At 38.1% G+C, this 23,528-nt stretch overlaps 1 protein-coding gene across 3 annotated transcripts; it reads left to right on the top strand.

The window, feature by feature from the left end:
* Positions 1 to 947: 947 nt before the first annotated feature.
* On the top strand, positions 948 to 22,092 carry hoe1 (OCA2 melanosomal transmembrane protein hoepel1). 3 transcript variants are annotated; one of them, XM_017087112.4, is made up of 12 exons: positions 4,938 to 5,126; positions 6,954 to 7,556; positions 17,448 to 17,554; positions 18,437 to 18,581; positions 18,663 to 18,723; positions 19,058 to 19,196; positions 19,262 to 20,166; positions 20,232 to 20,561; positions 20,790 to 21,137; positions 21,208 to 21,355; positions 21,415 to 21,508; positions 21,580 to 22,092. In XM_017087112.4, the coding sequence occupies exons 2-12, from the start codon at positions 7,480 to 7,482 to the stop codon at positions 21,662 to 21,664; spliced, it is 2,439 nt and encodes an 812-aa protein (XP_016942601.1). In that variant the 5' UTR covers positions 4,938 to 5,126; positions 6,954 to 7,479; the 3' UTR covers positions 21,665 to 22,092. The 3 variants fall into 3 exon arrangements, with proteins under 3 accessions (XP_016942594.2, XP_016942601.1, XP_016942609.1); XM_017087105.4 differs by lacking the exons at positions 4,938 to 5,126; positions 6,954 to 7,556 and adding an exon at positions 948 to 1,141; XM_017087120.4 differs by lacking the exons at positions 4,938 to 5,126; positions 6,954 to 7,556 and adding an exon at positions 14,529 to 14,907.
* Positions 22,093 to 23,528: the final 1,436 nt, after the last annotated feature.

Here is a 23,528-nt window from a genome sequence, read left to right on the forward strand (position 1 = left end):
ATTTTATTGTCTGAGGTCAAAGTGAGGAACTTGTAAAAACTAATCAGTTGTTAAATAATGGACAAAGAAAATTTATAGTTTAAATTTTAGGATTAAAAGAACTGAGCAATAAAGCACGTTAATCTTTTGGTCACAAAGTAAAAAAGCACAAAACAATTTAGTTCCTTAAAATAATTTTCTTAGATTTCTGGAATGGCAACAAGTAATGCAACCTATAAATTTTATAATTTTTTTAATCAACTAAAATAATATTATTGGACTTTTGGAATGGCTAGAAACCTTCGAGGTTGTTCTGGGTTTTAAAAAAACACATAATGCAATCTATAAATTTCATAATTTTTGTAATTATCCCAAATGCACCTTGGGAAGAAAACATAAACAGCGATAAATAATTCTTGAGACTGACCATTGCCAAGTTCAATGTTGGCCAGAATATCCGCATATGAAAGTGTTTGTAGGTGTAGCTACCTATATAAAATCCAGTATATGGTATATAGAAAGACAAACGCTGGTCAATAAATGAAAACAAGACAGAATAGAATAGCAACAAGGGATTTTCTCGGGTGGTTGTTGCTGTCTATTTGCTCTGCTGCTGCGCTTTCCACGCTTTCCACAGCGCTCGTTCCAAAGGTAAATTGTATTTTAAGTTCTCAAACAAATGGCCACGAGGGAATGGAAATGGGGAGGCGGAAACGGAGGAGGTGGTGACCCGATGTGGCAGCCATGTGGTGAGGAGACTGCCAGCAGTTTTATGGCAGCCGCGAGAGGGAAAGTGCGCCCCAACCGACCAACGACTGACTGAATTTTAATTAATTTGCGTCAAGGAATAAAGCGAAAATTGGAAATTGGCTTAGACTTAGTCTGCCTTCTGATCCCCGCCCCGAAGGTCAATCAAAATGATGTGACACGTGTACGAAATTTCGCGAATATTGTGTGTGTGCTTTTTTTTAAGGTGAACTAAAATGACTTCGCCTTATGGATATACCAAGCCCACCTTCATGATAACCGACCACACTCAGGATCCGTATCATCTGCAGCCAGGTGATGAAGACGATGACCAGGATGAGGATGAGGAGCGGCACTCGAAACTGCAGGAGATCATCAGCTGGTTGCATTTGAATGCCAAGCATCGGAGCAAATGGTAAGTTCTGCCCATCAAGTATACGCCCCGGGTGGCTAACTTCTATGTATATCAAGTATACGCCCCGTGGCGCTTCTCCACTCGAAGTTTGTGCTTTTTATTTGTTTGCCTCCGTTTTCTCATTAGCCTGACATTTAATTGTTGTCATGAAGATGATGGTGGACCCAAAACTTTTCCTTTTAATGTCTCCCTAAGCTCCTTAATAACGGTCCATTGGTTGCTCTTTGTGTGTTTGTTCTTGGAAAGAAATCAATTTGCGTACATTTTAAGGAATTTAGGCCTCTGAGAGCCGCAACAGATGGTCCCCATTGAGATTGATTACGATTTGTTTGATTTTTAGTAGGCTGAATAGACACTATAATAATGGTCAGACTAAATAATAAAATCAAGCTATCCAACAGAGTGATGAATGTGATTTCTAGCAACTGGGTACTTCATTTTTTCCAGATATTCAGATGGAAATTCCTTCCTAATAAAAATTAATCTTGTTTTTGTTTTGTCTGGTAATTTTCCGGCCAAGCTTGTGGTTATAAAAAATGCCTAAAGGCATTCACAATAAGTTTCTTAATGCCATTCAGCCATTGTTGATCTGGACACAAGCTTTCAGACTTTGTGTGAACAATTCTAAGAATACTTGGCATATACACATTTCCAGCTTAAGCCAATCTTTTGTTTTAGCATTTCACTTCTGGGAACTATCACTCGATATTGCTTGTTGACAATCAATAATGTAATACCTTGGACACGTGTGAATTAGCTAAAGTACAAAGAGACTGAGAAACTTTTATTAATAAACAATGGAGAATAAATATAGACTTGCCTTGCATTATATTATTTATAGTACTTGATTTCCGTTGGCAAATACGTGATTCAGCAGCCTCCGCCACAGTTTGTGATAGTATTTTCTCCATCTCATCTGGTTCATAATTAATGGCTCTATAAACAAGTGTTGTATTCAAATTATGCACACACTCCCACACACAAGAGGCTAAGCGTTATCAGTGGAGTGGAAACGCAGTGTAACTAGAATTACAAACACTGTAGGTCTACAATTAAAAGTTCCGCCTTGTTAATTATCAATTTAAGGGAACACTTGAGATTGTAAATCACTGAGTTCTCTGGTTTATAACGCAGTAATACTCGGTTGCAATAGAGAGGGTATGCATAAATATACAGGGTGTTTGGGGATTTTATGGATCTAGCAAGTGGAAAAACCATTAAAATAATAAGCAAACAATACTGAATAATAGGAAAAGAGATTATATATTTGTTGAAGAACTATTAATATTTATGGTTTTGATATGTTTCGAAATATAGTAGCTTTTAAAGATTTCCCTATATTTCCCATGTTCTCTGGCCCACCCTGTAACCGTATGACATGTTCTTGACAAACAAACCTGTAGCAAACTCAATTATATAAGCACTTGTTATTTACATAATTATTTTTTATTAACTCACACTGGGCATTCGCTGTCTCCAGTAAGTCTTGATAGAATCTAGAATCCATAAATAAATTTATGCATATAGTTGTAATTAATTTACATTTTTGCATTGGCTGACGGCATTTAATTACGTAAAATACATCGATATGAGCCTTTAGGGCTCTAATTGAGGGTAATTAAATTATATGGGAATGGGAATGGGAATATCCATTCCAGCAAGGATTATGAGTGAAAAGTTGAAGGCTGCTTATCGTCCTCGGCAGTGACAGCTGAGCACTTTGATGTGGCTGGCCATTAACTTTGACTTTCCGACTCACATTAGAAAAGTGGTTCGGTAGACTGTCGGTCATATATGTATAGGACCACGTGATCCCGACAGGAACATCAAACCCAAGTTTGGTGGTGCCATCGATGACATGAACTGTCTGTAAGTCGGTTTGCGGTGGGCCACATGAGTGTAGTTTGCGGAAACTTGTCTTGGTTTCCGGTGGTGAGAGGAGGTGCCAATACCTATCCATGTACATGAGGGTTTTCCGCACACAATTTTCTGTCAAATTGTAAATACTATTCTGTTGCCAAGGGATGAGCTTAGGGGCTGCAAATGTTCCGGAAACCACATACATATATGGTGTGTGTGGGTCTATGTACCTACACTTCTTTGGGGGCCAACCTTTCCAGCAGAATTGAGTAGAAATGAATTATGTATAAGTTGTTATTATAAGATGGGATTTACTTAGTAATAGCTTAGTGATGTATGGAATTTTAAAGTGGCTTCGGAGGAGAGTTTTTTAATTTTAAGATTAATATTATTGAATTTTAATCTTTAAAGATAGTAGAGGGAAGTTCGATATCTCCAATAAGAATGTAATACTAATTAACCCCTATTATTGTTTATCGGCTGCACCCTTTCCCCCTTTTATTCAGATGGATAAGCCATAGAGACCTTGAGTTAAGACACTTTTTTATTGGAAATAACACTGAGCACACACCTATTACGACTCACTCTGAATATATGACCGTTCATCAGCATTATTATTATTATTATCATCGTTCTATTGAATGTGGGTGAGGAAAATAAAAATTGCAAAATAAAAGAACGTAAATATAAAGCTTTAAAGCCGCTCAAATGTCAAACTGTTCGTGACGAGAACTACCATACACGAGTTCACTTTGTGCTCCTTGGAGAGTGTTTTTGTTTATTTGCCATTTCATTGTCAGTGGCATGGTTTTGGGTTTTGAGTTTTGGGTACTGGGATTGCGAACTGAAATCGAGAAAATTAAGAACGGGAGATTTGCATGGCCCCCGTTTGATAAATTCGCCTTTTGTCTGCCCATACTGAAAATACAGATGATACTGAAATGTGGCACACACAAACACATGCAAATCGGACCGCGCGTGGACGTCTATATTCTCGGAATTGGAAGCTTCTGTGGGATTTATCATCTTTGGCCTATAAATAAACAAGCAGTCGGCCTTAAATTTGATAAAGCTGCGTTTTTTTTATTATTTTGCAGATTTTACTTTCGTTTTGAGGAAGTCTTGAGAGCTTTCTACGAGGTTCTAGACTTTGCATAACTATTTTTAGGTTTTATGACAAGTGTTTTTAATTTGTACTAATTGCTTGACTTGTTGCTGGGATTTCTAAAGTCTAAACAACAATAAATCTGGTGATTAATTCGATAATATTCTGGGGTATCAATTAGCAAGCTTAAGTTCGAGAAAACATTTGATTAGATAGGGGTAATAAAAATTACTAATTATTATTAGAGGAGTGTATTTTAAGAATTGTAGGTAATTGCATTATATAATAAATAAAAATATTAAAAGCCATTAGTAACCTATGATTACAAATATAACCCTCAGCGACTTTACTCAGGTTTTATTTTAAATTTTAGGGGCTTTTGCAAGATGATAATAAAATATTTTCATACGATTCGTGAGAACTCATTAATAAAATGTAATTAAATAATAATACTTTAGAAGGCAAAACCAACTTAATTATCATTTTAACGCCAAAGAAAGTGGCCTTGATCCTAAGTAAATAGACAAATATAATTGTTTTTAGCCGCCTTTAAGTCCAGGCAGCCTAAAAGCACCAAGTTCAAGTTGTTGGCCACTGGAAAACGACCAATTCCAGCGGGGGCATTCAACAGCTATTGAAAGCTCGGGGTTCCATTCAATTGCCGGGGGTGCTTTCAATGCTTTCAATGCGCCATTCAACCGAAAACAGCTGCGACATCGGCGACGCACGAAGCGGCAACATTCAGTATCGGTATCAGAGGCTATATAGCATCGGCAGCGGCATCGGAACGGAATCGGAATCGTAATCGTCAGTAACCGGCTGAAATAACTAGGAAAGCGGCACCGAGCCCGCAGATTTATTCAGTTTACAACTTTCGCTTGAAACGGACGTGCGACTTGGACCGGCTATCGCGTTCGAGTGGCTAACAATAGAGATACAAATAAATAATAATCAAATAACTGAGTGCACAAATAAAGAGCACATATACAAAAGAAATAAATATAAATATATAAACCCAAAGTGAGCTCATAATTAAATTAGAATTTCTTACAAATAAAAAAAAGAAAACCCCTAAAAGTTCAGGGTTGTGGCTGCGGCAGGTCGAGATGTACAAGAGATAAGAGCACATTTAATTATGGAAATTTTTCCATTGTTCCACGGGCAGTCGGCCCTATCCTGTTTCCAGTTTCTTATTACCTCAAGATAATTTTGCTCATTAAGAGGGACCCAAAAAGAGCAATTTCTTAGCATTAAGCGGAGGTAATTAGTCTGGTTCTGCTTCTGACTTGCTGAATAATTGTCTAGCGTCTGGTGACTGCCATTCCTATACATATATATACCTTAATTAAAGGGTTCCCCAGAATTCACCTACATTTTCTATGTGGGAAATGCCCCATCTGGTATTTACCAAATCGTTATTAAACATTGAAACTTTCGATGTCATGTGAACAGGTCCTTGATGAGAAAAAGGGCTATCAGTGGCCTGCAAATATTTCATAATTTATGGATGGCATTTGCAGTCGCACCTTTCCGTCCAACCCAATCAATAATTGACCACCGACATGCCACGCAAATAAGTAATATATTCAGCTGGTCAAATTGATTCATCAGCATAACATCATCGAGTGGTAAAATGAAAATGAAAACGGAAACGGAAACAGAAAGTAATTCCAAAGAGGGCCTCCCCCCAAAAAAGTAGGCAACACAAAAGTTAGGACCCCAACGTTTCTAGCTTTCATGTTTGTTTTAAAGCTTTGCTAACTTTTTTAGACACTCATTTTAAATGATTTGAGTGGATTCCGGCAAAACATATCCCATCCGTCACTTTTCCCGTGCCTAAAACAACATTCATGAGCTGGAGCCAAAAAAAAATGGCTTTTAAGGCAAACTCAAATACATTTTAAGTGATTGCTAGGGGCTTCTGAAGGTCCCAAACTTTTGGGGCGTTAAATTGCCAAAGGATGCGAAAAGTTTTACTGTCAACACATTGAAAAGTCTGTGCATTAAATCCTCGGGTTGAATTTACTTTCGAGTTTTGAGAGTATAATTATACTTGATTAAAAGCAATTAGTAATTAAGCAAACGGGAAACATGTGTAAACTCAGTAAAATTCGTTCCTTCTGTTACGAAATATATCATCCTGACCCGAATTTCACGGAATATTTATTTATTTTCCAACCCCATAGATAGACACAGATGGCTTATCCACCTTGTTGACACATTTATGTGTCAGCAAACGTTTTTTTTGCGAAATATATATAAATATTCTGCCCCCAAAACGCTGACATATCTTTGAACGCAATTTCCGCTTAACGCACAGGATATTTTCGGCACCATTTTATATAAATGAGTCCTTGCCACGTGTGTGTTATTTGCATTTGACCCTTTTTTCTAAATCCCCCCGGATGGCCTGCCATAATTTGAAATGTGTTTTTGGGCAGGCTTTTTAATTAGGGGTCCTTCTAAATTGTTTAATGTATGCCGACTAATTAGCAGCAACCACCATAATTAAATAGAACTTAATACCCAGATATAGTATATGGTAAACACATCGGAAATCAGCCGATGGAACGTGCTCCCTGGACCGCAGACGATGACGTACGTGATCATCCCTAGTCCCGATTGGATTTTTGATGTGCCAACTGATTTGGCTGATAGATGAAACGAGGCCAAACGAATATTGATTCCCAATTAAGCCGAATTCGACGCGGCCTGTCTATCACAGGGACTATTTTCGTCACTCTGGACCCTAAATAATTAATCCCTGCCCTGCGTGACGCAACCATGAACTTTTTATTTTCGGGGGAAAACCAGCTGTTTATTTGTATTTATCAATTTATTTGCTAGCCAAGGGCCAACACTGCGTATGCGTGATTCGTTTATATGAGGCGGAGGCACAAAACCCTATACAACATCAAGATGTACAAGAGAAAGGCCTAAAACCCATTAATAAAACATTTGTGATTTGCGATAATAATTAGTATTAATAGATAAGGGTTCAAAACTAAACGAAACCCAAAAGCTTAAGTCAAAAACGTGTCTAGACGCAGCGGCCTAATTAATTTAACACGCTCTCAATTCGGTCAAAATTGCGCCCATTCGGGTTCACGCTGTGTCCAGCCCACCGCCCACTGCCACCCACCACCCACAGCCAAACCCACTGCCACCCACCACCACCAACAACAACAACTATATAAACCTTCACAGCAACAACAAGAACAGCAGCAAGACGACGGACTCCGGCACAGTGGGTCAAACTGCCGCCTCATCCACGATATCGCGGCGCCACAGTGGGAGTGGCAGTGGGCGTGAGAGTGGGCGTGGCAGGGTGCCCAGCATCCACAAGAAGCGCAAGAACATCTGGCCATTCAAGATGCGGGTGAAGGTGACCAAGCGCCTGTGGTTCCACCGACAGGCGTCCACCAAGAGCGACAGGTTCCCACAGCCAAAGTAAGTCCAAATGGCTATGTTTATTAATCAATATTTTAGAGAAAATGTTAATCAATATATCTAGCAGTTTAAAAATTTTAGCAATCCCTTTTATAAATTTCAAATAAACTTTTGAATTTATTGTTACATTTTGCCAGCCATAGAATTCAAGAAAATCTAAAGATAATAACATACCTTAATAAACTAAAGTATAATAAATCCCTTTGATAAATAACCAGACTAAATAATGCTTTTTAATTAAGTTAATGAAGTTGTAATTAAAGCATTCATTATTTATTAAAGCTTCCAACGTGGCCAAAAGAAATAAAGTCACAGTAGCTACCTGTGTATTATATTTAAGCTCATCAAAGTAAGACAAAAGAGCAATGATAATAAATTATTTTCAATGGAAATACAGCCAGCAATATTCGAAATCATTTTAATCCTATCAAAGGAAATAAATTTGTACTAAAGTCAAAAGCCAAAATAATAAACATTAAAAGGCTTACAGAGAGAAGCAACAGTTAAGCAGCTTATGATTGGAGCTAATAAAATCAATTATTGAACTAATTAATTGAAACATTTTAAAGCTGCAAAGCAATGAAACCAATTTCATTCAATTTAAGTAAATAAAAATATATATTTGAGATTATCTTCTTCCTTAAAATTAAAGAGTTAGCATATATTTTAGACATATTTTCTCAAATTAAAACATTTAATTAATTAATTTAATTTAAAAAAAAAAACATTAAATATTATCTGTTTGTAAATGTGCAGTAAAATAATATTATATCAAGAATTTTTCCCTGCTTAAAGCCTATTAAAGTAGGTATTTCTGGTATGGCTATGAGCTGGTGTGAGTCCAACACCCCCTTGTCTAAGTAGAAGTTATCCTTTGAACCTTTGCCATTACAAGATTGCGAGTCCCGGGCAAAGATGCCAAAGTTCATGAGGCGAAACCTGTTTTTCCCTACATCTGCTAATGCACAATTCCCATACCCATAGGTTTATATGTTTATATGGGCTTCTTATGTCTCGACCAAGGGCACGTGCCTGAAACTCCGGAGGAGAATGGGTAGGATGGCAGGATAGGAGGCCTTTCCGGTGCCTGTCTCGACCACAACATAAACATAAACATGTAATCGTGTACGAGTCTAATTTTCCCTTGAATGGCAGCAACATGTGTCGACCCAAAACGAGAAAAACAAAAAAGAAATTAATGTCAGACATTTAATTTCCGCTTGCCCAAAAAACAAGGGACAAATGTGCGGAGTCTCGTTTCCTGTGCCATTAATGTTTCAATATGAAACACTTCATTGAATTGGGAAAATAAATTCGTAGGCATATTTCATAGAATCAGGTATTGGCATTCAGAAGAACCCATCAATCTAGCTGTTAAGTGAGGCATGCTATTGGGTCCTCAAAAAGTGTCCTGGAAACGTGCCTGAAATTTGTCTATACTTCATTTTTGGAATGAGGTATACAAAAAGAAGGCCCAAGACAAATACTAATTAATTTGTTTGACCAAATGACCGTTGGGAAAATCAACAAAGTCCAAAAACAAACCTAAAAATGACTTAATTTAGCTGCTAAATTATTCCGCAATTAATTTCCAATTTGTTTGCCTTGTTATTTGTTATTTGGGAGCTGCTGGATCTAAGCCAACTCTGCGTATGCTTAATTTAAGCAACCGCTCATTGCTCATCCGCCCTGTGTTTTGGCGGGTGTTTTTTAAATAAGCCATAAACACCGCCACCCCTTCTTAAATGTGGGTCAGCCAAAAGTAAAAATTCCTTCGCATAACGCCAACTGCGACGACTACGACCTCGTTCAGCCAGCCAAGGTCAAATTCCGGCCAAGTCTCAGTCCTCAGATTCTGCATTGTTCTAAGCTCATTCAAAATGTGATTATGAACCCGGCCAGGATGTGTGCTTCTGAGATGCGACGACAGTGAGGGCCATAAACATGGCACATGAATAATTAAAACATTTAATGCCTAAATTGGGTTAGGGCACTGAAGTTGACATTTGCCCTGAAAGACAAAGAAAATGTTGGAGGGGGGTAAAAATAAAAAACAAGAGACTACAAGCCAAAGTACTTTAAAATAATTGAATATAAAAAAATTAACAACACACATTTACAAAGTTGCACACCCCCTTTAAAGCTTTGTAATGAATAAATTATAAGAAACCAATCAGACATGACCTCACAACACTATGCAATTCCCATAAATAACCACTTCCCGGGAAAAGATTAATTTACAAAACATTCCGTAATCCGAATACTAACAAGCTAAATAAAATATTCCATAACTGCAGTTTGATTTACTCAATTATCATAGAGTAAGACCTAAGTATGTGGAAATTAAAAATGCAAATGAATACAAGCTGGAAGTTTTGCTATGCCAACAATTTGCATACGACACTTGGCTGCAAGTTGAATTTTTCCCTTAGGAAACCCACTCCCTCCCCCATTTTTTTTCAGCCCTATAAACCCCCAAACACCCACTACTTAACCCTGCCCTTGGCGAAATGGCCATTCTCAGTCACAGTTCGATTTATGGAGGCGTCGTCGAAACGTGTGACTATGAGCCCATTAGGAACGTGTGCCATTCGCCACTCTGCCAAGCAGTTGTACTCCTCCAAGGGCCTCCAACCACGTCGCCAACTGACGCTTTTTCAATTAATTAACTCACATTTTTCGCAGCGGAAAAATACTCGTACGGCCGGCAAAAGATTTAACTTGCTAATCGAGGCCTGCCACCCTCCTCTCCTTGATTTAAAAATAAGACTTTAAGTCGCTCACATGCGACTCACTATAAAAGTCAAACGAAATACGACAAAAAAAGCCGAGTGCTGAGCGGTTCAGGCTTTCAATTTTCTGGAAATTAATGAAGCGTGTCGCATTGAAAGCGCCACATGAATGACATGCCCACTGGCGAAAAGGGAAAGGGAGGGGTTTCACTGAGGAAAAAGTTAACCAATCTTTATAAAGAGTTATACTAAGGCTTAGATAAAACTAGCCACTATTAAAATAAAACTCTATTTTGATTAGATTAAAATCAAGTTATCACAGATAATAAAGAAAAATTTTTGAACCTAAACTAGAAAGAATATTACCAACCCAAATTCCCTGAAGAGATTTGTAGAAAGACTTAGATAAGTTTAACCCACATTAAAATTAAGCTGTATTTTAATTAGCTAAAATTATAATGCAAAGATATGACATATAATATAAAATTATCTATAGACCTAAAGTATTTTAAAGATAGGTCTTGTTAGAATATAAAAATATTTAAATTTTAATAGTATAATAGCTAAATAATTATAATCGATAATCAAGTTTTTTAATTTTTTATAGATTTATAACATATAGTAAAATATTTTTACCTGTGCAATGCACAGAAGGACCGACAGAATGACCGACTGGATTAAATTACGTTTTTTTTCGGGTCTTTAATTTCGTTATCAACCTAGTCGCACAATGACCTATATATAGACCCATCTCTCTCGATTCTGCTCTCTACATAAGTGTGCGTGAGTACCCGTATCTGTGTGAGTGCGGCTTACTTAAGCAAGTTTGAGTTGATTTAATATACATTCCAACATAAGAGGAAAGCCGTTTGATGAGCGCGTGTTCATTTAATTTATCAAACGGAAAAAGTGCGTGTTCTTTCAATTGCTTTGCCACTCACCCGCCTGAAATTTAATATTCTGCCGAAATATTTCTAAATTGACGAGGTATTTTTAGGAATATTTATCTTTATCTTATCTTTGCTCAATTTGTTGGAGCAAAATTAGTTTAAAAAAATTTTTAGTTCAGTTTATGTTTTATTTATTTCTATGTTATCAGATTTTTTCTTTATTGGCTAGTCATAATTGCAGTGAATTGACAAGTGAATGAATAAATTGGTAAGAAGTAATTGGCTTGTCATTTACATGGAAACAATAAGCTTATTCAACTTGAAATTAGCAGCAATTAACAAAGTACACTGAAATAAAAACAGAAACTTTAAGCTATTTATAACTATAAATGTATTTATAAGTCATCATCAAAGCTATATATTTATTTTGGCAAAAACATGACTTTAAATTCTGGAGAATTCGTTATTAATGGTTAGTTATTATAACTTACTGGTCACAAAATAAATGTAATTTTAGTGTAGGGGTAGCCCTGCCACCTGTCAAACGTATAGCGAATTAATCCAATTGTGGGATTGAATAGCACTCTCTGAAAAACAAAATCCAATCGGGCCCAGACGGGGCGTGCCCCATTGGCTATTAGCTTTTTTGCGTTGGAAGTGCGCACATTGCGCTAAACGCTTCAGTTTTCCTTCGATTTATGCTTCTTTTTCGATTCGATTTCAAGGCCAGGGGCTCTGTTAACCTGAAACCTCCGAGTTGGCACTCTCGTTTCAATTAAATTGCATTTCACTCGGCCACGGCAAACACTTGTGGCAGCTTGGTCAACACGGGTGCGATATAAAGTGGGTATGGTATGGTATATAGCTCTATTCTTCATGCTTGGAGACCTTTTTCATTAGCCCCAGCTGCCAAATGGCTATCATTAGTTGGCTGGCGGTGTCAGATTGCAATTGTGGCCCTGGACTGGCTTGATTTTCTAATCTATAGAGGGAAAAGTATTACATTACCCCTGTCGCATTATGCAAACTTGGCAAGCCGAGCACACCTGTGACGTCAGTGAGTCAGCAGCAGCAACAGCAGCAAGTGGATTCTGTTGAGTTGGCCAAAAAAAATAAGTACCTTAAGCTTAAAATACTTTCTGCTTATTCGACAGATACTTTTCGTTTCGTGTGATATACGTCTGCCAAAAGTTTTGACAGGCGCCATCTCCCTCGGGTGCCTTTCAATTACTGGGATATACATTTTGCGAAACGAATACGCTTTGAATTTTGCATCACGTGGGGGCGTACGGATTTGGCTCAATTTCACAAAATTCGCCCACGAAATTTGCATGCGAATTGAAGGCACCCTTGAACTCCAAGGCCTCGCGAAGCAACCGCTGAATACGCCTTCAATTTAGGCGGTCTACGGATATTTCATAATTCGCAGAGCAGCTCCAGCTCCTTAACAGAATAATTGAACCTCGAGCAGCTGATTCCTCGCCAAATTGCAGAATAAACCTATAGTATACTATACAGTATATGTACTGCAAACGACTCGGGTTCATAGCTCATCTCGTGTCATAAAATCGTTTAAAACGAGCGGAACAAATTGATGAAAATTGTATCGGGTTGCGGCTTAAAATAGAATGTATAATTGGAACTAAGTATATAAAGTGAGATTAAAGTGCCATGTTTTCGGATTTATATTCTATATTTGTATAGTTTATAGTTTATAAATTGAATTAAATATAAGAAAGATTATCAACCTGTATTTATATTAAATGTTTAGTATATTAAAGTCGTGGTGCCTTATAAAAGGAATACATCTGTTGTTTATTATTAAAATTACACCAAATGTAAAGACCCATTTTTATTTAGGATGCTTATGGGACATTTATAAACACATCTTATTTTAATCATGTTATGATCATCTGATGAAAGTACGTATGTTAAGCCTTGCTTAAGAATATTGCTTATCAGGTGATAAAGAACATGATCATCTAAGGGATTACTAACTAAAATGGGAACTAAAAAAGGATTATGATATGGTTTCAGTATACTAAGGTTCTTAACTCCCGAATAAACTATGCGTAGCGCAGAGCAAGATCAAAAGCATCGCAGAACAACTGTCAAATGTGATAAATCAAGTGTAATTGAAAGAAGTGCAAATAAGCCAACGCCAGCAGCAATAACAACAATGACGGAAGAGAGCGGAAAAGTAAACACTGAGCGATAGAGAGGGTTCTCAACGAAGCCGAAAATGAAGAACCCCCGCAGTGGGTGGCAGGGGTGAAAGAGCCTATGCTCGGGTTAGGCTGCACACAAAAAGTGCACTCGAAAAAACAATCCAATAATGATAGAATCTTTAAAATCATTACATCATAAATTTTAGTATAAATTTTGTATTAATTCGTAACATAGTGGTTTTTCTGACACTGTTTATTTTTGTCTTTAGATTTTTAAAGGGGGTAATCGAACTCGGGACCATTGTGCTGGAGTTTAAAGTTAACATTTTGCTCTTTCTGATACTGCTAATTTTTGTCTTTAGATATTTAACATCTGTAATCGAACTCGGGACCTTTGAGCTGGAGCTTAAAGTTAACATTTGGCTCTTTCTGATACTGCTTATTTTTGTTTTTAGATATTTAAAGGCTGTAATCGAACTCGTGACTTTTGTGCTGGAGATGAAGTTAACATTTTGCTCTTTCTGATATAGCTTATTCTTGCTTTAGATATTTTACGATTGTAATCGAACTCGGACCTTTGTGCTGGAGCTCCAAGTTCTACTTACTAAGCCAAGCAATTTAAGTAAACTTGATGAATATTTGTTTGTGAGTTTTCATCCATTTATTATAAAATAATTTCTGAGCATTACATTTTAATTATTTAATTTAATTTATTTAATAAAAATTTTTTTTATAATTTTTCTTAATATTTGGGATTGTAAATCTTCTTATTCGCTTTTGGAAAACATTCTTTTTCCAAAAGAAACAATTTCTTGTCTTAAATTTTTATTGTGAAATCGGTTAATTGAGGGGATGATTTTTTCGAGTGTCGGAAAGATGGATCGGTCGAGTTAGCTGTTGGGTTTTGAGTGCACTTGCAGTGGCCGCAGAGAAAGCATAAATGCGAATAATGAGCAAAGCGCGGCCAGCGAGAGATAACTGATGATGATGATGGAAAGCGAATGTGAATATCAGGAAATTTTATTTTATTTGAGCTCTTCTTGTTTACCTTCTTCTTTGCCGCGCTGCTTCGCCGCAGCGACTGCGACGCCGCTGCGACTGCGACTGCATTAAAACCTACAAAATAGGGTAAAAAACTGGGGACGACAGTTAGTAACGCTTGAGCTTTCGACCGCATATATACGCCCGATCCGAGTCACGATCGGCGGCAATACAAAAAGCACCGAAAAGGGCACGCGACCATAAAGAGCGCAGTTGCAACAAGTGGTCAAGGCAACGCGATCCCGCTATTTAATTAAAGATCGGCTCTGCGCCTCGATTTTTCCACATTATCCCAGCGGCGCAAAAAATATGCGATTAACAAAGGAAATTTCACATTTTCCCCGGCTTTTGTATTAAAGCACTTCGCGAGTGCAATTTACGTAATAGAACGCTTTTTTTCGCGGATAATACTTGTCGAGTGTCAAATTTCCCGAAACCCCTGAACTTTTTCTTTTGTTTCCCGTCTAAGTATGGCCTACAATTACAACAACAGCTCCGAGGACAACGCATACGAGGATGAGTATGTGTCCTTAGGGGGGATCAAAATAAATTGTGTTCTGAGCCTTAAGGAGCTTGTCAGCGGTTTTGATGTGCTCACCTCCCTGCAGATAAAGAAATTTGTCATAAAAATACATCAAACTTGAATTCAGAATATTTAATATCCCATTTTTCGTTTTTGTATAATAGAAATTTCTTAAATAGATACAGAATTCAATTTTTCCGGATATTGTAGGTCCTTTCCCTTGCCAAGTGATTTAAAAATATTTATTATACGACTTTTATCTGTGTATAATATAAAAGGAAAACCGACAAATTGTCGGGAGCATCAGTCGAGCGGAAATCTCATTTGGCTCCTGCTCCTGCTAATGATAGGAGGTCTATCCTATACACAGGATACCCCCGTGTTTGTGGGTGTCCCCTGGCTGAAAGTGAATCAATCTTTGAGACGGACACTTGTCTTCACTTCAGCCGATGAAAGCCGTGACATAAAGTAGCTGTTCAGAGTATTAAGAGCCATCAACAAAATCATTTAATCATTGCGTTGAGTAGACGCCAAACTGCTTGAGGCTTTGCTCTTTGAGCTGGGTGAAAATTAATTTCGTGTTCTGGGAAAATTTCCACAAACATTACTTTATTAAACCTGAGGGCCTTTTTGGGGGTTTAAATTAATTTCTAACCTGTTTGATTCCAGCTTTAAGCAACAAATATTTTTAAAAATTCATCAAGTAATAATATATGTATTACAAAACAGGTTAAAAGGGGTGCTTTTATAATATGGCATTGCATTTAAACAACTCAAAAAGCGAAATGTAACATTAGTAATTAGTAAAAACAACTGGTTAAGAACAGTTTTCAATTAGGGTTCCTAGAAATCCCTTCTTTGACACACCCATCCACACATGCTTTCAGTTCACCTCATCACATGAGGCCATCAAAGATCTTATGACTTATGAACGAGCTGTGAAAACCAGAGCTGTCTAAGCTGAGTAACGCAATTGAGGCAAGTTCAAGCTGAAATGTCTGTTTTGCTATACTATATGACTGCTATATAAAGTCGTATGTATATACTTATGTATGATAGTATGGGCTCGGTGCAGAAAATCAGTGTCAGCATTACTTTGGCGGTCTTGTCTTTGTTTCTGATTTTGTTTCTGTTTCTGTTTATGACATGACTACATCGCGTCCGTCCATCACGAAAGCTAATTGAAACTTAAGTAAATATAATTTATGACTTATTTCAAGCACTTTTCATCGTTCTAACGCAGGCCTAAGTAAATTTAGTCAAGCCGACTGAATTAAGATTTGTGTGCCCACTTGAATCAAGTGCACAAATTGCATTTATTTAGCCCGCACACGTGATGCGATTCCCAATGCAATCCCACTGTTTTTACGGAGAAACCTTCTCCAAATCGACTTGCCGGACCTCAGCTGCCTGGATCCCAGTAATCATGGCAAAGAGTCATTAAACTCGCATTTCAAATGGAAATGGAACTCAGGCTGAAAACAATATTTTATTGCCAGTGGAAATAGACATCTTTCTTTGGTCTGATGGGTTTTCCTCTGATAACGACCTTAAAGCGGTTCTGACTTGTAAAGATTGTCTGGCATTGCGCTTTAATTTAGCTCGGGTTTGCCGAGATTCTTTGACAAATCTAAAAATCTGTATTGAAGATAGCTTGACTTTGAATTCGGTCAGATTGTGTGGAAATTAGAATAAGAATTGCTATCATTTTTAGTTATCTTGTGGACTACGTGACGTGCGGAACGTTGCTTTGGGTGCCCCATTATAATATTTTTAGTAATAAGAACTAAACGACTTTAGAATGAATCATACTTTAAGAAGTAGAAGCTTTGATATAAACATAAGAACTTGCTTAATAACATAACTATTTATAGAAACTCATTGTCTTATCAATTGCTCTTTCCATTGAGTGTAAAAGATTGAATAAGCAAATGGGTTTTTTAAGTATATTATTAAAACTCTATCCCCAAGTATTTTCCAATCTTTTAAACTCATTTGTGTCAACCAAGTCGCCAAAAATATTTACTCAAATCTGATTTTATTGCAAGTTCCCTAAAAGCCCTTTTACGTTTGTTGTCAGTCACAATCCTGGCTAAGGAGATTTTCATTCACTTTCCTAACCACAAGTGAATTTCCACTCCATGTAGCACAAGCTGAGACCCTCGTGAAACCCCTTTTTGGGGTAAACAACATCGATTTAAAGTCTTTATAAGAGTCAAATCAAATAAATACAAATTGTGGCACGCACGAGCTGAGGAAACAAAATAGGATATGAGGAGAAAAATCAATATGGATGTGCTAAAGAATTTATTGAATGTTTTTTTGGGCAAGGCGGCGGAATGAGCCACGCCCCCCTCCATATACCTGAACAAACAAATTCCAAAACACAAGTCTTGGTAATCTTATTAAATCTTTATTCTCTGCTTATTTCTTTTCTCTTTTTCGGTGGTGCGTTTCATTGCTCCCACATGGGTAACAAAAATCCTGCTACTTCGCATCCTACTCCTGGTTTTTCTGGTCTACATCCACCTATGCAGCGAAGTAACAGAAGGTGCCTTACAGGTCTGGCGAACTTTACCAGAGCGCATTCGTCAGGATCCCAGTCTTGCGTCCTTTCGCCAGGAGCACGAACGTCTACATGGCGGTAAGTTTGGTCTGGGCATCCTCATCCTGGCCCCCCGGATCACATAATTTCCCGTTTTTTATGCCTGGCTGTTGCTACCTTTTTATTGCCGTAATTATTGCTGAATTTTTTATTGCCATTTGCGTTGGCGTTGCCATTGACATTGGAAATTGTCCGGTCTTTTTTTTGTTTTGCCTGATTTGCATACCAAAAACTTAAGTCAAAGCTTATCTTCAATTGTTTTGATGGACCCACTATTTGGGGCTTAGGAAATTATGATAATGCCAAGGTTTCCGTCTTTTTCCGGCATATGATGTCACTTCGCAAGTGGACATTATATTGTTTGGGTTCCTTAAATTAGAGGGCTCGGAAAAAGAAGATTGTTTTCTTCTCATAATCTACTATATTATTTTGTGCTTTTGGGTTATATTTCGTATCAAATTATACAGTAAATTTCCTTTTCATTTAAATAATTTTTGAAAAAGGCGAGTATATTCGTTATAATAGAAAGCAATCCTACATCAAAGCCTAAAGTAGTTCGTAATCCCAGGGGCTGAATTAGCTGTCCGGAACCTTCGAGTTCCTAATGCGTCCTTTTCCGCATCCTTGTCTCCAGCCATCAGTCAGTTGGCCAATGTGTCCCCCAGCTCTCTCATGGCCATTTATGGGTATTTATAGCCTCGACTGGGCCAATAAAATAATGCCATCACGTGGCAGGTGATGGCTGGGCCAAGTTAAGTTAATTCCCGACCAAAGTCGCCACAGTTACCCGCCAGTTGTCCTTTCGCGTAGAGTGAATGAGTAAATTTTCGCACAAATATTTGCCAGTCCCAGGGCAGGGTTAGGTCATCCTAAACCAGAAAGGTCATCATTGAATAACTATTTTTAATTAAATCCATGCAGATGTGGATCCCTTGCAAGCGGAGGAGTCGGAGGTTCGGGTGCAGAATGGACACCACGAGGAGACGGCCCTGGCCAACCAGGCCTTCACGCAGATCGGGATAAATGTGACGAACGAGGCGGGTCAGGTGCGGGTGCTCGACGGCAGGTTCGTAGTTCTGTGACCCTCGATTGTCAGTTACGTAATTAGTGCAACCAGTTTTCTGTGATTCCCCGTGCCCATTTGCAGGGACCTGGAGAACAACAATGACGATCAACATGACGAGGCCGAACCGCATGCCAAAAGTTTGGTGGGTATACCTATTAGTAACTACATAGAGAAACATATCATTTTTATAAAATTCAGTATCAATTCTATCTAAATACAGTACGTGTATCACTTTGATATGTTCACCGTCTATCTTTTTGCTCTCTTTTTCCATTTCGGAGAGTTGCGAATATTGCTGTTTCGCTCTTTGAGAGAGTAATTTTAAAAGTTATCTCGCTGTTTTCACTCTTTTTTGATTTGAGAGAATTTTCAAATAATATTTCATGAATTTACTATCGAAAATCAAATAGATCTTTATGTGTTAGTTTTTCTGTGTTTGAATATATACATTTTAATCGTATAATGTTAATTTCCAGATCCGAAAGTATCTCATCTGGTTCAAAATAGCCATTCTTCTGGTGGTCTGGTGCGTCTTCACCGCCTTTCTAATGTCCAACAACGAGCATGTGGACCAGCTGAGCCTCATAAGTGTTCCTAGGAATAGCTCACCAAGAGGTGAGTAAATCTTAGAGATTATAAAAAGTCTTACAAGACTAATAGGTACACCTCCTACCCCCCAGTATTTCCCATCACCACCTCCAGTCTGCAAAGGATCGGTTTGGGCCTGCGTGGACCTTTCCGGCTGCAGGAGAACGAGCTGGCCATCAACGAGAGTGTTCCACTGCCTCTTCTGCAGGTGATGGTGATGCGCAGCTATTACGATGGTGATGGGATGGAGATCTACATCGAGAATGCCAGTCAAGTGTGGCAACTGGACGTGGTGTACCCCGATCTGATCGATGCGACCAAGGATACGAAGAAAAAGCGCACCTTCGAGCTGAGTCCCATAGATCCCTTGTGGTTGGCCCAGGCTAATCGCACGGAGCTGAGCTTTGAGTTCACCAGCAGCATCGAGGGAGAACTACCGCTCCAGCTGAATGTGGATGAGTCCCCCATCTATAAGAGAGATGGAGTGATCTATGCAGCCGTTGTCCTCTGTGGTCTATATGTGATGATCATTTGGGAGATTGTGAATCGAACATTTGCTGCCATCATTGCGTCCACCTTATCAGTTGGAATACTGGCTGCGCTGAACTCTCGACCTTCGATGGCCACCATCATGGGTTGGATCGATGTGGAGACGCTACTGCTGCTCTTCGGAATGATGATCCTGGTGGCCATTCTCTCGGAGACCGGCGTCTTTGACTATCTGGCCGTGTATGCCTACAAGATAACCAACGGACACGTTTGGCCATTGATCAACTGTCTGTGCCTGTTCACCGCAGTCCTGTCGTCCTTCCTGGACAATGTGACCACTGTATTACTGATGACCCCGGTGACGATACGACTCTGCGAGGTCATGTGCCTCAATCCGGTGCCCATACTCATGTGCATGGTCATCTACTCGAACATCGGCGGTGCACTGACTCCTGTGGGGGATCCGCCCAATGTCATCATCGCCTCGAATAACTACATATCCAAGAATGTAAGATATCTTTGCGGTTTATTATTATATTAGGGATTTCTTATTACACTATCTCATTTCCCTAGGGCGTTAACTTCGCTGTCTTCACTCTGCACATGTTGCCTGGAGTTCTTCTGGTGATGGTTCAGACCTATATCCAGTTGCGCTTCAAGTTCCGCAACATCAGTGATTTGCAGTTCAAAGACTCGCCGGAAGTGGAGGAACTGCGTCACGAAATTCACGTGTGGAAGCGAGCGGCTGCCAGTCTATCTGCCTACTCAAAGGATGAGGAACTAGTGCGACAGACTCTGATGAAGAAGGTCAACCGCTTGAAGAGAAGCCTTAAGAAGCGCATGACGGCGGTCATAGAACCGGCACCAAATTACCAGCAAACTTTGGCCAATCTTCAAGCAAAGGTAGGGGGTTTCAACAACCAGAAAAATTAAAATAAAAAAAAAATCAAACCGTTTATCTGCTATATGATTACAAAATTTAGATTTCATCTTCTCACTTTTTTGAGAATATAAGTTCTCGAAATCAAGACAAAAATGCTCTTGTTTTTGTTTTCGAGACGAAAGTAGTCTTAAGTTTTAAGAACTATTTTTCTGTTTCTTACTTATAATTATAATTTTATATTTTTTCAGTACCCCATTCGTAACAAGCCTTTGCTGATCAAGTGCTCCGCTGCCTTGCTCTTTGTGATCAGTCTGTTCTTTTTGCACTCGGTTCCGGAACTCCAAAGACTATCTTTGGGCTGGACCGCTCTGCTGGGTGCCATATTCCTGATCATTCTGGCGGATATCGAGGACATGGAGGCCATACTAGCGCGCGTAGAATGGTCAACTTTGCTCTTCTTCGCAGCTTTGTTCATCCTCATGGAGGCTCTAACGGAACTGGGTCTGATTGAGTGGATTGGCAACATGACCGAGGGCATTATCCTGGGAGTGGGCGAGGACCGGCGACTGATGGTGGCCATTTTGATAATACTTTGGGTGAGTTTTGGTCAGAATTTAAATTTGAAATATAAATATATTACATAAATATTATATTATTTTCCTAAAGGTTTCTGCTGTGGCCTCGGCTTTTGTGGACAACATTCCGCTGACCACAATGATGGTAAAGATTACCATATCCTTGGCGCAGAATAGCACATTGAATCTGCCGCTGCAGCCTTTGGTTTGGGCCCTGGCCCTGGGAGCCTGTTTAGGAGGTGGGTTGAGATGGTATATTACAAAAATTCTAGATAATTAAGGGATTTCTCTTTTCCAGGCAATGGCACTCTGATTGGAGCCTCGGCCAATGTGGTTTGTGCGGGAGTGGCCGAGCAGCATGGCTACAAGTTCACCTTCCTGCAGTTCTTCAAGTAGGTTTTTGGAATGTCCTCTGTAAAAAGGATTATCCATTAATTCACTATGTTTTCTCGATCCCCCACAGAGTTGGCTTTCCCATCATGATCGGCAGCATTATAGTCACCACGGGCTATCTGCTCGTTTCGCACTCGCTGTTCGCGTGGCATTGATGAAGGGCCCCCATCTAGGAGTTGACTGTGTCGATTCGCAACAAGGCGCACTTTACCTCGTTACCTAACGGACAGAAACTGTTCCAGATGCCACACTCATCCGGTTTTCGAACCCATCAGAACAGCACCAAGCTGGAGAGGAATCAGCATCTTATGCGCTGGCCATAAGTGTTGGTTCTGAAAAACCAACCAAAAAACCCACACAGAAAAACAGAAACGAAGAATATTACATAAAAATACATTTATTTTTACACATCGTTGTTAGTGTAGTGTGTAGTATGGATAACAAAACAAAGAACAACAATTAAGAGAATTATAATAAATATAAATTAATTATTTACAATTAATAATGTCGCTGAACTGTGAAACAATTGTTAAATGTTAAATGTATGAATACGAATTAAATAAAAACGAAACAGATAAAATAATTATTGAATTTTATATAAAGGGTGAAACCAAAATATTTTGTTCCAGGTTCTTATTATAAATATGAAGAAAAATGAATGCCTTACGGTTTAAAATTTAATAGACACAATCCAGATTTATGTGTTTTATGAAAAGTATTTATTTCTTGGCCTTTATGCTTGCCTTATAAAAAAGTAATAAAATCTCAGTCTGTAGGAGGCGAATGATTTTTAGCTAATCAAGTCAATGCTTTAAAATAAAATCATAAATTTAACTAACTATATCTAAATGAAATAATATTTTTTTAAATGCCAAAAAGAATGCTACAAGAAGTGCAATAGCAGTAAAATATACTTTAAGCCCGCCCAGAAGCTTGCAATATTTTTTTGTAAGCATATACCAGTAACAAAATCTAAAACCATTAATTTAAAAACAAATTTATAAAAATATTATTTTTCAAAAAAACTATTAATTAGTATGGGATACCTTTTTACTAAATAAAGAAAAATAGCTCCCATACTAATAACCCACGCTTATGAGCCGTTCATTTAACGCTTGAAGTCTTTTTGTTCATGTGTCAATAGCATTTCCACTTTTCTTAGTTGACTTGTATGAATTTTTGCAGACTTACAATTGCAAAGCAAACAATTGAAAGAGAGACGAGGGCCCAGACATTTCATTACTATGGCAATTATGCAGACGCAGTTTTCCAAACTATTTGCACTTCATGCATTGACCGCTTCAGCTTGTTTATTTTTCGACAGGGCCTAAGTATTCTGCACTCCAAGAAAATATATAAAATTTATAACATCTATTTTGTATAATATTAAAAATTTCCATGAAATATAATACACCAAATTGTATTATTGGTATTATTATTTCACTCATAATATTAGTATTTCCATAAAATAATAACCAGTGAATAATATTGGAAAACAAATCAGAAATGCCCTTTTTTCCGGTGCATCTATTTGTGTGGCAGGTAACGCCTGTTACATAAATATTTCTTATTTTTTTAGCATGTCTGCATGTGTGTTGGATTTTATGCCTGGACAATTATACCAAATGTACGTACATAAAGTAACAACGTGCGTCTTAGTTAATTAGACTGTTGGTCGTTAAAGGGGGCGTGTATATGTCAACCCGACCTGCGTTATGCAAAATATGAATAAGATATGGAATTCATATTATGGATGGGTAAACGATCGTTGGGGTTCACTGGGCACCATATGAAAGGTTTTTCTCGCTATGCAAATAGGCATAGGCAGTTACGTATGGTAATTAGGGGGTGCAATGAACCTAAGAAATGGGTGAGAAATAAACATAGAGTCTAAACCTAAACATTTTAAGCCAAAATATTAAGTCCATAAAATATAATATATTTAAATTCGATATTACTAAAAGTGATACTCGATTTTGGATAATAATCCATAAAGTTTCATTTGAAGTGTTTGAATTC

The sequence above is a fragment of the Drosophila suzukii genome, chromosome 2L (assembly GCF_043229965.1).
Source record: "Drosophila suzukii chromosome 2L, CBGP_Dsuzu_IsoJpt1.0, whole genome shotgun sequence".
NCBI lineage: Eukaryota > Metazoa > Arthropoda > Insecta > Diptera > Drosophilidae > Drosophila > Drosophila suzukii.

Coding starts and splice junctions, on each gene's coding strand:
- hoe1 (XM_017087105.4), top strand. CDS start 963: ATGACTTCGCCTTATGGATATACCAAGCCCACCTTCATGATAACCGAC. Junction 17,555..18,436: donor GCACGAACGTCTACATGGCG/GTAAGTTTGGTC, acceptor AAATCCATGCAG/ATGTGGATCCCTTGCAAGCG. Junction 19,197..19,261: donor TAGGAATAGCTCACCAAGAG/GTGAGTAAATCT, acceptor CCTACCCCCCAG/TATTTCCCATCACCACCTCC.